This window comes from Chelonoidis abingdonii, chromosome 3 (assembly GCF_003597395.2).
Source record: "Chelonoidis abingdonii isolate Lonesome George chromosome 3, CheloAbing_2.0, whole genome shotgun sequence".
NCBI classification, from domain to species: Eukaryota; Metazoa; Chordata; order Testudines; family Testudinidae; genus Chelonoidis; species Chelonoidis abingdonii.
In genome coordinates this window covers 98030349-98044728 of record NC_133771.1, presented here as the reverse complement: position 1 = coordinate 98044728, position 14380 = coordinate 98030349, and the positions used below count along the sequence as shown (strand labels likewise).

At 39.6% G+C, this 14380-nt stretch overlaps 1 protein-coding gene across 1 annotated transcript in view; it reads left to right on the top strand.

The window, feature by feature from the left end:
* The window catches only part of TRDN (triadin), a 331687-nt gene extending 319899 nt beyond the window's left edge, over positions 1–11788 (top strand). Inside the window, exons 46-47 of the mRNA XM_075064568.1 lie at positions 8505–8543; positions 9761–11788. Coding sequence (XP_074920669.1) covers positions 8505–8543; positions 9761–9906 — 185 coding nt within the window. The 3' untranslated portion in view covers positions 9907–11788. The remainder of the gene's footprint in view (positions 1–8504; positions 8544–9760) is intronic.
* The last annotated feature ends 2592 nt before the right edge of the window (positions 11789–14380 follow it).

Here is a 14380-nt window from a genome sequence, read left to right as displayed (position 1 = left end):
TGTATGTATGCATTGTGACACTGCTATGATACACCTGCTGGAACAGACACTGTTTCTAAAGTGTTGTTCTCCTCCAACAGATTTCTAGGCACATAAACTAATGCCAGAGATTACATATCAGGTGAATGTCCATGAGAACAATCCCTCTCCTATCCCTGAAATGTAACTCTTCCAGTGTTATATTCCATTTCTTCTAATAACAACTAGTTTGGAGGCCAGAATGACAATCTGAAAAATTTCAATCATAGATCTTCTGTCTCTAAAAATTCATAAGAAATTACATAGACCCAGTGAAGCAGGACTGATCTTATGTTTCCAAAGTTCTGATTAGTGGAAGTTGAACCCATTGGAGCCATTTCAGTTACACCATACAGCCCAAGTCAGTGGGACCAGCTCTGTTCCAGTAATGACCCAAACAGCATTGGAGGTAGCGTAGACTATTTTTAAATTATTTAAATTAAACTTTACATACTTATCCCACTATTACTATTGTTGGAATTCTACAGTGAGAACCCAGGGTGGGGAGGGCATTTTAATTCAGTCTTTTCTTTCCTTATAAGAAGTTTCTTTTTGAAACTACCAGGTCTTATCCTTATAATTCCAGCACTGTTTCTTAAACTTACCTATACCTTCAAAGAGAAGAGGTGTTATTATGGGAGAAGTAATTCATCTGCATTAGAAAGTTAAAAGTGTAGGGTTTTGTTTTACATTGGTCAACAATATATGTGGTATTAACTTCCATTTAGTTGATATCTATTACTATCACCTTGATGGGATATTTACTGTTTGATTTTCATGTTACAAAAAATAAATATTTAATCATTCAGTGCAGCTTTTCAGACAGTATGATGTTAATATAAAACATTAGCTGATCATGCTGGCCCTAGGAATAAGTCTGCAGAGACCTGTCGCATCAACATGTCTAAAGTACATGATCAGTACACAGCTTGTGCTATCAAATCACTGTAGCTCTTCTTGTGGGGAACGAATACTAATGAAATCAACAGCACTGCAAGACTGCTACAGTTAATGGAAAAACTCCCACTGACTTCCAAGGGTTTTGGTTTGGGACCTAAATTTACTTCTGTTCTGTGAGGAAATAATTCCATCAATGATTTAACTAGTTTATTCTTTGGTTTCACAAGTGAAACCTGTCTGAATGCAGTGTGTTGCCGCTCTTGAAGAAGCTTTTTGCAAGTTTGATGTTGGCAATCGTATTGTAGCACTGAGTTTCAGACTGTGTACTCTAATAATTTGTATGCTTTGTTGAAATGTGTCTATTTTCTTCAGTTAGGTGTTGTATTAGTATGTCTTGCATGGTTTATTATCTAACAGGAAGAAGTGTTTAATTAGTTTGCGGGGAAGGTTGCACTTTTGGTTCATTCACACACATGGGGTAGCTGTGTGGCTGATTATAAGGGATTGTAGGATGAAATACAATGCATTTCTCTACCCATGCATCCTCTGAGTTAAACCTTCATATGAAATGGTTCCAGAACCAGTTAGCAAGCTGTAGAGTTTTTTAGTCCCCAGCACGACATTTTAGATACCACGTCATGTTCAGCATTATGGCTGCTAATCAATTAGGGATTCCTCTCTCTGTGGTGACATAAGATTTGCAGATGTAAAAATTGTATTTGCTCTCAGTTTAAATTGCTTTTTACAGCTCATAATAATACAGTATTAATTATAAATAACTATTATATATTTTAAATTGCAATAGTTATAAATACATGAAAGCATTCTCAAACCAAGCCTTCAGTTTTGCTCCCTCGATCAATTAGAGGTACCTGTGGTAGAATTTAGGTTTTAATTACCAAATTTGTGGATGCGATTTGTAGACAGACATCTTGGGACAGATCCTAGTCTTCTTTTTATCTGGACATGGTGAACTCTGTGGGAGCCAGGGGGAAAGGGGACTTTAAGCCTCCATTAAGGCTCCCTGATTCTCATGCCACAAGGTACCAGGCTGGGTCTGAGGACCAATTTAGAGTAGCATGAGGGCTGCTCCAAATTAAAGCACCTACTAAGGGCCCCATGGGGCCCAGACTGCATCTGTGGATTAATGCAGTATAGGGGCATCCTGTCCATCACCTCTCTTGTGGACACACTACCTATGTCAACAGCAATAGGGGGTGATGAAGGAGCTTTTTCCTACTGGGATAATACCAGAGTAATCCCCCCATGATTGGCTAAAGCAGCTTTACAACTAGAATCTTCCAGCCAATACATCACAGAACTTCTACATGTCATTGGTGGATCTGGCTCTTAATCTTATTAGCTGAGCTGGATTCTCGTATCACTTTCTTTGATGTCCACTTTGCACTTGCTGCAGTGCAGCTTTAGTAAAGAGTAATTAGTTGGTTTTTTGCAGTCTACAGCCATCGGTGTTGTTAGAATTAATATCCCATTGAACATCTCATTTGCTCTTTAAACAAAGCAGCTGTTTTCAAAGAACATTGCCTTTGTCCTAATTAAACTGACAGCCCCTTTTGAAACACTTATTTCTTGTAAACTCAAGTACAGTATTAGTGGGAGTTACATGTATATGAGTGTATGTGTATGCGCTGGTAAATCTGCCTTCAGGCTTTGCTGACGGATCTGCTTTACATCATTTTTTGTAGATTAAAAAAGTGGCCGTTCCCTTTAAATTCCTGGCCCAGGTGTACTTTATTGATAACTGTACTGCTAGTATTTTGTTGTCCCAACCTTACTCAAACTCCAAAGTTTATTTCTTCAGCTCAGTCTAGAAACTATACAAGGTAAACTAGGACAGCAAACCTTTTAAATTCTTAAGAATGCTAAAACTTGTCTTTTGCTACCAGAACATGATATTTGAGAAGACTTTATTAAAATGGTTGTTTCCACCATGATTATTTTTTTGCAAAATGATCATATTACTTCCTTCATTCAGTGGTGACTCTGAACAGAGTTTGTTGTCAGCCTCGAGATTTATATAGTTATAAGCCTCAACATTTATAGGGCAACCATTCAGGGTTTTTTTACATCTGCTAATGAAACCCTATCGCATAAACCTCACATGTGTAAAAATTGCAAATGTGACCTGCTTTGAGACTTTCCTTCCTTTTCTTGTATAGTTTGAAGGGCAGTGCTGTACTTTAGCCATTTATTCCACTGGACACTTTTCTAGCCTACAATTTTGTTTTATTTTCAGTGTTGATGTAGCTGCATGGATCCCAGGATATTAGAGGGACAAGGTGGGTGAAGTAATGTCTTTTATTGGGCCAACTTCTGTGGATGAAAGAGTTTTTTCTGTTTACACATATCTTCTTCAGGTATCTGTAAAAGTTAAAACTCTTTCACCCACAGAAGTTGGTCCAATAAAATATATAACCTCACTCACTTTGTCTCACTCTTCTATTTATCATTTTTATTTTGGGTGTGGATTTTCTCTGTATGGTGCTCTCCAGAGAGTTGCCTGGTCTTCATAGCTGTAAACTGCTAAGTTGAAAAAGAACACAAGATGTGAAAGCTAAAATACAATCTGTATGCTGCTATGTTACATGTGGTCCAAGAGAATCATGCAACAGATAGCTAGCTCAGAATTGTGGGACTTGGTAATTGGCTCTTGGAGTCATAGGCATAAAAACACTGCACCTGATAGTGAGGTTCTGTGAAGATTTGAGAGAGCTTCAGTGAAGGGTAATTTTGTGTGTCCCTCCCACCTGCTCATCTCTCACCTCCTATATTGATGAATAAGGCTTGTAGTTGTCCTCTTGGTTCCATTCCATTTTTCCTCCCTTGCTGCCTTCAGATTCTCATGTCAGCGACCTTCCCTTGAGTAGAGGGTCTTAGACTCTAGTTCCCTCCACAGACCATTGTTGTTGTCTTGGAATTCACCAGAGTGGGTACCAAACACTGACACAAGTTGCTCCCCCCCCTCAGAAGAGAATATACTTCTTCTGCGGTGCTTCAGCCCATGCGCTTTGGAGGAGAGAGTCACTGAACATGAACAAATGATGTGAGCTCTCATACTCCATGTGATAACATTGCCCCTATTCGATCACTAGGCCAGCCTAAATACCAATTTTAATAGCAGTTTTTAATTAAACAGATTAAATTATCTTTATAGTACATCTACTAAATGGGATATGTGAACTATAGTACAGTGCTTGCCAAGAGAGAGAGCGTATAGGAAAAGTTCCAGCATTAATTGTCATACAGTAGGTTACAAGGCATCAGTTTATTTTCAGGATATGCATTCAGGTACAGCCTGCATTTCTTTTATTGTGTAGCCAAGACAGAAAATGAGATGTGGAAGAAATATCCTCATGAGGGACAGTTTTTCTGCTGCTGTCTCTGATACAACATTATAGTGATGAAAAATGTCATTTAAGAGTGGATGCATGAACTGATTTGGAAAGCTTCTGACCTTTCCTGCTGATGTGTGTGATGTTCCCCCATCCCCCTTAAACCATGTTGGTTGTTTCCTACAAGCCAGACCAAGATTGTTTTTATGGTATCATTGAGCAATAAGAACTAAGGGGGTGAATGCTCTAAGAAGAGCACTCTTGTTATTGAAGAAAATGGTGAACTTGTATGTCAAAAGTTGTTTAAAAAATTCCATTTTGTTTTTAAATTGAGAAGCCAGTGTCTAAATATCCACCATATGACGATTTGAAGGGAACAACATTTCTGCTACTGCAGAAGCCCTAACATTTAGCTTTTGGTATTCAGATTTAATTGACAGTTATAAAGCTGTCCTTTATGTTTAATATGCACGTGTAATGACTTTGGCAGATATATGAAAAAGCAAGTAGTGAAGTTCATGCTGTTCCGAGAGGATTCCTGATCACTTTAGGTCTCCACCTTCTACAATGCTTTCTGTGATCAGCCTGTCGTGTATTTTCATTGAGGTTTTAGAGAGAGCCCAAGTAGGCAAAGTAGAAAAACACAGGCAAATCTCCCCCAGCCCTCCCCCACTGAGCAGTCAAATCAGTACCTTAGAAGAACCATTAATTTGAACACGCTGTAATTATTTTCTCTGCATCTTTAAGTTTTGATTGTTTAATAAAAATACAGTATTTGCATTCATAATAGATGGAAAGTGATCAGTAAGAAACCAGTGAAATTATCTCTTCTTCCCTCATATTCCTAATTGCTTACTAATTAGCTGCTTCTAATGCTATGATTTCTATAATGCTATGAATTTTTGTGCTTTGTTGAATTTTTTAATGTTATTAGGGAAACCAGTTAATGAAATACTTTGGTTCAAACGTCAAGTTTCTAGTAACAAAAATTACTAATGATTGTTTCCGTCACACAATCTCTGTTTTTTTTCTGACAAGCCTACCACCATTTCCTCTGAACAAAGCTACTTCTCTTTAATAGAATATATCTCCTACATGACCTGCTTCTCACTCTCAAGCAGTGCTCTTATTCACAAAGAAACGGGACTGGAATCATAGAAAAGTAGGGCTGGATGGGACCTTGAGAGATCTAGTTTTTGTATTGAAAGAGAAACATTTCTTCAGTTTAGGTTTAGGGACATTTGTCTTTTCTTCCTGAATCAGCCAAACACTGAATAGACCACGAAGAAAAAATCAGATTGTTTTATTCCACTGTAATTACACAGCGCCAGTTAGACACCTAAGTCTTTCTATAAACCTAGTCCCCATGTATTCATTTAATTTGTTATGGTGTTGATTGCTTTTGTTTTCTTAGTGGTAGGTTTAGTTTTAGTTATTTCTGAAGACTACCACTAAAAAATCAAAAGCTAACATGGAGGGTCAGGAACAGAATATCACATGTGGATGGAGCACCTGGGCTCATGCACTGGAGTACTAACACTAACATAGGGCTGGTCTACACTAGGGGAGGGGATCGATCTAAGATATGCAACTTCAGCTACGTGAATAGCGTAGCTGAAGTCAAAGTATCTTAGATCGAGTTACCTACCATCCTCATGGCGCAGGATCGACGTCCGTGGCTCCCCCTGTCGACTCCGCTACCACCGTTCGCATTGGTGGAGTTCCGGAGTTGACAGGAGCACGTTTGGGGATCGATATATCGCGTCTAGATGAGACGTGATATATCGATCCCCGAGAAATTGATTGCTACCCGCCAATACGGCCGGTAGTGAAGACGTACCCATAGAAATGGGAAATGGATGTGCTGCTCCTGTGAGCAGAGCACACCAGGATATTAGGACTTAGTAGCAATATCATGGATACAGCAGCACCTGGCACAAATATAGAATGTTGCCATGATCTCATTTCTAGTATAATAGGTAATACATATTCTGTAGTTTATAGTGTTGTCTAGAAAAAATGGGAAACAGTAAAACAATACACCTAACAAAATGGATCATTCTGAAAACCACTTCCCCCCCTCCTGTTTTCACGAGAACTGTTCCTACTATAAGGCCCAGATCCTTAAAGGTATTCAGGGGCCTAACTCCAACTGAATTCAGTGAGGATTAAGTAACTAAATACCTTTTGAGAATCTGAGCCTTAAAGTTTATCTACACTTGCTTTGTTTGCCTAACAAATATGAAAGATGGCGTTGTGTGCAAGGGCAGATAACTCAATTTTTCATTGATTGAAAACAGAGAGAATGTGCCATCTTCTCAGCAATGGAAAAAGGAAAACAAAATAGAAGTCATTACAGATGCTTACCAGCAAGGAGGAAGAGGAAGAGAGATAGCAGTCATTTGCAAAATGACAACTGTAGGGCTGGTGCTGATTGGCTTGGTCAAGTTTAAAGGGCCAGCCCCAGAAAGGCATGTTGGAGGGAAAAACACGTTCCTCTGGAAGTTCCAGTGGAAATATCCTCATATTGCTGCATATTAATTTAGTTGTATAGCTTCCTGGTTTATTAAATTGTGTACACTGATAAAAATATCTACTAACTCTCCTTTAAGGTATGAAACAGCTTACTATATTTGCACCAGAATTTATGTATTTTCTTCTAGGGATCAAATCTGCTTAATTTACTCCTGCTGACTTTACCCTCTGAGCAAGAGGCAGTGTGCTGCTGAAGGGGAAGCCCCACAAAGCATTGTGCCAGCCACTCAGAAGCACAATTCCTCCAGAGAACCTCTCAAACTAGTGGGGAGGAGACTAGTCTGCAGTAGCACTTCCCAGGGTGCAGCATGCTCCTTGTCCTATTATAGCCAGCCACTTCTGCTGTCTGTCTGGCATGTGGAGAAAGAGAGGGAGCCCTGGCTCCAACCATTTTCTTGTGGAGGGAGTGTCAGGCACAGAAACTTCTGCTCTTCCTCCCATATGCAGAGGCTTAATCTGGGTATACTTTTTACACTCACAGAAGAATGATTTTACCCATCTAATCTTCTGCACAGCAAGGGAGGAGGGCACTGTAGCCATACCTGACTTAAAGGAACAAGAACTGGTCCTTTATATGCAATGAGTTCCTTAATTAGACTGAAATTTGTTGAATCTTTTTACACACAATAAATAACAGATCACCTGACCTCTGGTCAAACTATACAACATTTTGAGGTTGAGTAGCATAAACATGCTAACTAAACAGAAGAAACCAACTTAAAAAGGAACTCAGGAATAACAGAATCTAGGCCATTGTCATGCTGTATGATACTATTTGATTCAGAAGGATCCTAAATATGTGATAGTTCTTCCAAGCAATTTGAGGTTTTTAACACTTTTTTTTCAGCAGCTACTTTCATGTTTAGCACAAAGACACACCCTATATAACCTCTTCCTAAAGGCCAAATTATCTAAATGTCCCCACTCTCCAGTAATTTAGAGGCTACTAACAGTAGCTTGTAAATCAGACTTTTAAGTGGAATGACTATATAAATCAGATGAGCTGATGATTGTAGAATGGTCAAGTTTAGTATAACTTCACCAGAAAATTCTGTCTTATTTTCTCTGCTCCTACAAGAGCTTTGTTTAAAATTACTCTTATCATAGACCAGAGTGGCCAAACTTCCTGACCCTCTGAGCCATGTAGGACAATATTCAGAAATTTGAGAGCTGGGGCAAGCCTGGTGGGGTTTGGGGCTTCTGCCCCATGAGAGTCACCTGCTGGAGCTCAGGGCTTCTGCCCCATGACAGTCACCTGCTGGAGCTCAGGGCTTCAGTCCCGCTCCTGCTGAAGCCCTAAGACCCCATTTCCCACTGGCAGAAGCCCCTACTCCATCACCCTGCTGCAAGGCAGAAGTCCCGAGCTACCCACCAAGTGTGGTAGATGGAGAATGGGGCCGGGGGCATGGGAGACTCTGTGAGCTGCACTTTAACTGTTTACCTGTCAAAGAGCCACACTCAGCTCACAAGCCACAGTTTGGCCACCCCTGTGATAGACCAGGCTTGTACCTGGAAACATGCACAAAGCAAGAGAGTTAAAATTCCAGTATTTATAGCATGTTGGGTACTTTGTCCCTTTAAATATTTTTAAATATAGTATTTATTTGCAGCTAGCAAGTGCATGACACACTTGTTGCCTGCATGGTAAAACAAAAAGAACTAGTTATTGACTGACTTTCTTATTTTTATATCCATTAGAAGAATATGCAGAAATAATTTCCATTAAAAAAGACAAAGGTGAGTTCGTAATTGGTGATTTCCTTGCTGTAAATTATTTTTCTTTAAAACAGTCAGCGTCAACTGGATATTTTGTTAGGTCATCTAGTCATTTTCAGAAGCATCAAATGTATCTAGTGCAGTTATGATGTGTGATATTGAGCTGGACAAAGAACTAACCTTCCTGTGCATCAGGCGAAAAGACCAGAGAGGGAGAAATTGCTCGAGTGAATACATTGGCATTTGTGACAAACTGTGCAGTGCTCCTCCATTTGATGGGATTTGGCAGTCAATAAACAGACCTTGCTTCTGAGTTTCTATTACAGGGAAGCCCTGCAGTCTGTTTCATGTTAGATCGAAGAGCTAAACTTTCTTATATTGAATGAACAGGAAAGAATAAGATATAGGCACCAGAAAATCAATTGCATGAGAACTAATTTCTATCTAGTGCCAGCATTTCTCCTTTCATTTTCCCAAACATGTAATAGTCATTCCATGAAAAACTTTAATTCCAGAGTGCAATTAACATTCCAATGCAGTTACAAAATTCAATCTTCCTGACAAATTAGACATTTTATCTTTTGACTTTGAGCTGAAACACCATACTCTTCTGATCCTTTAAAAGAGCTGAGAAGGTAATGGAAAAAAAGTATAACTATAAAAGGCTGAGTCTTAAGTGACATAAAGGTAGCAAAAATTCCCTATATCTTAAAACCCTGGGAAAGAGATACTTTCATATACGATGCCAAAGTTCTGAAGAAATGATAGGGCTGGTCATTTGTAAAAATTACTTGCATATCTCCAACCATGAACGTTTGATAGAACTCTTCAGAGCATTCAGAATGGCTCACTGAAATACAGAGTCATTAAATGGATGCTTGGGTTGAAGGGCCTTTAAACACATACAGTGAAGCCATTCCGGGGAACAAATATTAGGATAGCTAGACAGAGTATATCTAAGGGAGATATTGAATATAATATGGACCACTCTCAGTTGTGCTATAAAGGTCTCAGAGTGTTGAGAACATACTGACTTTAGCTAAAAATCCCATTGAGGTTTTCCTCTTGCTGACTTAGTCTAGTTTCTTACCATGTTACTCCAATTTTTTGCCAGCATAACAAAGTTGAAGTTAATGGAGTTACACAAGCATTAAACTGGAGTAATACGGTGGTGAGTCAGGCTCACCATCTGGAAACTGTACATATTAACAAATTGTTTCTCTTCTTTGTTTTCCTAGCTCCAGTCCGCTTCTTCCAATGTGTCTTCCTAGATGGATACAATGGATATGGATTACAGTTCCCCATTACTCCAGCTCCCAGCCATGAAAAGAGAGCTGGTCAACCAAAGACTTCAGCGCGGAAGTCAAAGACACCAGGACAGTAGAGAGACATGTGATCTGTGTATTTTTGAGACTTCGCACTTTATCCCTTCTACTGAGGTCCACAGTAACTACAGTGGTACTTGTTACTGTAGACATGTGATCCAGTAGATGTCATGCACCTGGAAATGTTTTTTACTGTCTGGTGCTGAGGGAAAAGAGGTGGTGGATGAACAGTGTTCATCCAAACAATACTAATATTATTCTTGAGGAAAGGCTTTGGTGTTGAAATAGTGTTTGTCAGATTGTGCAGTTTGTTTGTGCATGTGCATTTTCCTGCCTCTTCTGCTCTTCTTATTTTTCCCCTACCTGTTCTGAATTCAGGTATGTCTATTTTCCATGTAGTGATTTTTAAAGAGCAAAAAATATAAATGCAAGGACTATTTCAATAAGATTATTTTGCAAGATTACCTGGAATTCTAAATCATGTCCTGTCAATGTTCAATCAGATCTCTGATACGGAAAAAGCCTCAGTAAATCTGAAAATGTGCTCCATGACTGGTGCTATTTTTATGTATAATTGACCAGTTTAGAATGAAGCTCACATCTTACCTTTAAGCTGCTCAGTGTACCATAGAAAGGTTCACTATCCAAACAGTTAATTATGAGTATTTACATTTAAGTTGAAGGCAAGCAATACAAACTTGCTATAAAATATGTAAAATCATAACACCTCATTTCCCTTTCATTTTGAGACCTGGGAAAGTGAGCCAAGGTGGGCCTACCAAAAGAGAGGTGAAGCAAGGAGGTAAATTGTGAAGATCTCATGAATGGGAAGGAAATTCTTTTACTTCCTCTGTCTCTTCTTGGACGAAGTCATTATCAAGTCAGCACAGACTGCAGATAGATCATGCTGGCCAATTATTTGTTAGAAAAAGTCAGGAAGGAAGCTATATCATCAGACACTACTTGTGAAACAAAACCAAATTTTCAAGTAAAAATACCAGCATGATACAATCTTGGAGCAATTAGCAAAAACAGGGCATGTGCAAGAAATCTTGTTAGTTAATTTTGTCAGATAAGATGGAAGGCCTTATAAGCTATTAGCTGGGCCTCCGTCAAAGTGCACTGTATGGTCAGTTACTTTTAGGATGGGTGCAGCAAGTAAACATGCCAGTCCTCAACCATCTTGTTTATTTCTTCAGATGGATTAGCTGTGTCAAAGAAAAGGAATGTGCTGGTACTTGACCTGTGTGAAGGTGTCTGATTGTAAATCAGTGTTGTGATTGTCTGTACATGTCTAGCAATGTAAATAATAATGCATTTTTGCAAGCTGCTATTTTTCCTCCTTACTATATTTATTAATTTAATCTGTGAACCGTATAGCTATGATCCCAGTTTCACAGTTACCATCTGAAATACCATGAATTTTAACATAACTCATGAAATAGATCCTCTCACACCTGTAAATCATATATAGCTTTTTTTTTCAGTATAGCTCAAGATAAACATTACCATAACACTGATGGTTATCTCAATAGGAAGATTGATTTACATAGGTTTCAGATAACATGTCCCAGAAGGACTCAGGCAATTTTTAATGGGATATGGAGTTATTTTAGCTCTAGGTCACTGGGTCAGATTGGTAATGGCTGAAAGTTGTTACTTTCTGATTGATGTTCAGTGGCCTATATGAAATGAGTTCTTGGTCTTAGCACACTTCTGTGTTATGCCTCTCAAAATCTACCATCCCACCAGATGGCCTTGACAGCCATTTAGAAACTCAATTACCATCTTGTGTCTAGGGGTTGTTCTTCCCAATCAGGAAGGGGACACATTGGGGATGTGGGTGTAGAGTGCTCTGACTCTGCAGTAACCAGAGCTGTAAGCCTGGAAGTCCCAGGGTTTTTTTCAGCAGGAGTTCTCCCCACCCCCACCCCCACAACCACTCTCCACCCCCCCTCAGAGGTCCCCATCAATATATCTTTTGTGTCTCACCACAAATTGTGTGTATTTCAGTGTGTCATTACACAGGTTGCTGTTCTATGATTTTCCTACTAAGGCTGTCTTAATGAAGGGATTATAACTTTCAGAAGGTCAGTTCATTTAATTCATAGATTTATCCAATTCAAATGATCAGCACGACATTTAATTTTTTATATATCCACAAGCTGTTGTGGGTTTTTTAGCTTTTTTTGACACTTGATTTCCCTTTTTGCTCATGATGACTTGGCTATTTCTCCCATTGCAATTTGATTTGGAAAAGGACAAGAATGTTTAAGAGCCCTTTCCTGTAGCATTTCAATTAGATATCAGATTGGCTCTGAAGAAGTAAAACATTTGATCTGTGCTTCAATAGACAAGTGATGTAAATCTGATCATAGACAGTCACTTCCTAATCTTGGCCACTGACATGAAAACTGCTAGACACTCCTCGGTCAAAATGGCAGTTTTTTTCCTTGGTCCTTCATAAACTGAATTTATCTGAAACCTTAACAGTGCATTACTTGAACTGCATGGCTTTACTAGAATCTAACTGAAATGTTATTAAAATGTATGCTTATTCTCATCAGTTTTGGAAAATAAAACATATCTGCCTCTGGCTATTGGATGTTTTTTTATGAATCCAAGAATGGAGAAAAGGGATTTGTAAAGGTAACTTGGTTCACCCATGTTGTGGGTACACACAACCCTTCTGAATTCAGGAGAAGAGTATCTTTCTGCATGAGGGACATGCTTAAGGGGCAGTTTCCTTTTAGAATCATAGAATCATAGAAGATTAGGGTTGGAAGAGACCTCAGGAAGTCATCTAGTCCAAGCCCCTGCTCAAAGCAGGACCAACACCAACTAAATCAGCATCACAAGGCATAGCAAGATGAATCTATTCTACCATACATCACTCCTAGATCTACATAAGAATCATACAAATAAATTAAAAGTAGTATTAAAATGTTTATATAAAACACATTAAACCACACACAAATGTTCTTTCCAGGGACTAGTCAGTAGTCCACACAGTGCGCAGTATGGCCTCTTACCAGCAGACAGAGAGAGAGAGACAAAGATAACAAAACGTTGTGACATCTGCCCTTATGAAGGGAACTGTATCAATGCAGCAATACAGTTGACTAGGTAGAAGCTTCCACTGAGAAGGATTTTGTCTATTATTTTCTATCTTGTCAATATTGTTATTGACCAGATATAATATATATTTTCTGCTACTCTCTTTTTTTTTGTCAATAAGATTAGACCTTTGTTTTGAGAGGTCTCAGTCCCCAGAGCGCCTGCTGAGGCTCGTTGGAGCTGTTGGTGCACAGCATTTCTGAAATCAGGCCATGAGGGATCTCTGTGAGAGTTCCATACAGAGTGGGCTGCTGGTCTGAGTCTCCTGCTCCTCGAATGTGGTTATCATCCTCAACAAACAGGCCACAAAAATTAGTCCACTTTCAAACTCCTTCCAGCACAGAGCCTTGAGCCTTGGGTTAGAGAACTTTTAAAACAGGCAGCTCTGCAGAAGAACAGGTTAGATACAGGTGGTGTTCATGGTTATACACTAGTCCTCTCCAGGGTCTGAGTCTTTGTCCCCATTCAGCAGACTGAGTCCCTACTGACAGCTCAAAACTAGATAATCAAGAATACTTAAAGCTTGTTGTCTGCTCTTCAAGATCTGGTTTATGTGAATGTTCAGTTCTGAGCAGGCAGGTCCGTCTTATTGTCAGAGCCATATGTCCTGGAGTTGGAAAGCTCAGCTTGTGCCCCTGGCCATAATTACAGGCTAGCTATACTCCTAGTGGTGGGCTTTGTGCAACCTGTACCATTAGTGATCGCCTACAGTCACTTACACAAGTACCCTTATCCCAACTAGGGCTGCACTCAGCCTTTCTGACTCCTTCACCAGACCTGAAACTAGAAGTTGCAAAATGGTGGGATTATCTTTGGGCACCCCTTTCTCAGGCAAGAGATTTTGCTTTTAGGAGGGGGGCGGTGCCATAGGACATCACCCTGCCTGCTGAGCAGGATTGTCCCATTACCACTGACCTCTTGCCTCATTAGGACCTGGAATGAACAATTGCTTTGGTGGGGGCCATGCAAGTTCCACTGGGGTTAGTTTACCCTATTGCTAATGAAGTATTTTTGTCCACAAATATCATCATGTAGGTTGGCCTTTTCGTCTTGAGAAACTCAACTTGGTCAGATGGTGGCACAAAAATGTTATTGTCAAGCAGAGAGTATGATGCTCCTGGAACACCAGAACTCATCTCTTTTCTCTCAACAAGCAGTTCTCCATGAATACCCACCCTGGCCATCTGTATTTTCCAGCTTGACTCTTGAGTGGCTGGGCATGAGAGAAACTGGTCCCTTGGAGCAGGTGGTAATCACAACACTGTGTACATGCAGAAGTCTAGTATCAGAGGGGTAGCCGTGTTAGTCTGGATATGTAAAAGCAGCAAAGAATCCTGTGGCACCTTATAGACTAACAGATGTTTTGGAGCATGAGCTTTCGTGGGTGAATACTCACTTCGTCGGATGCATGTAGTG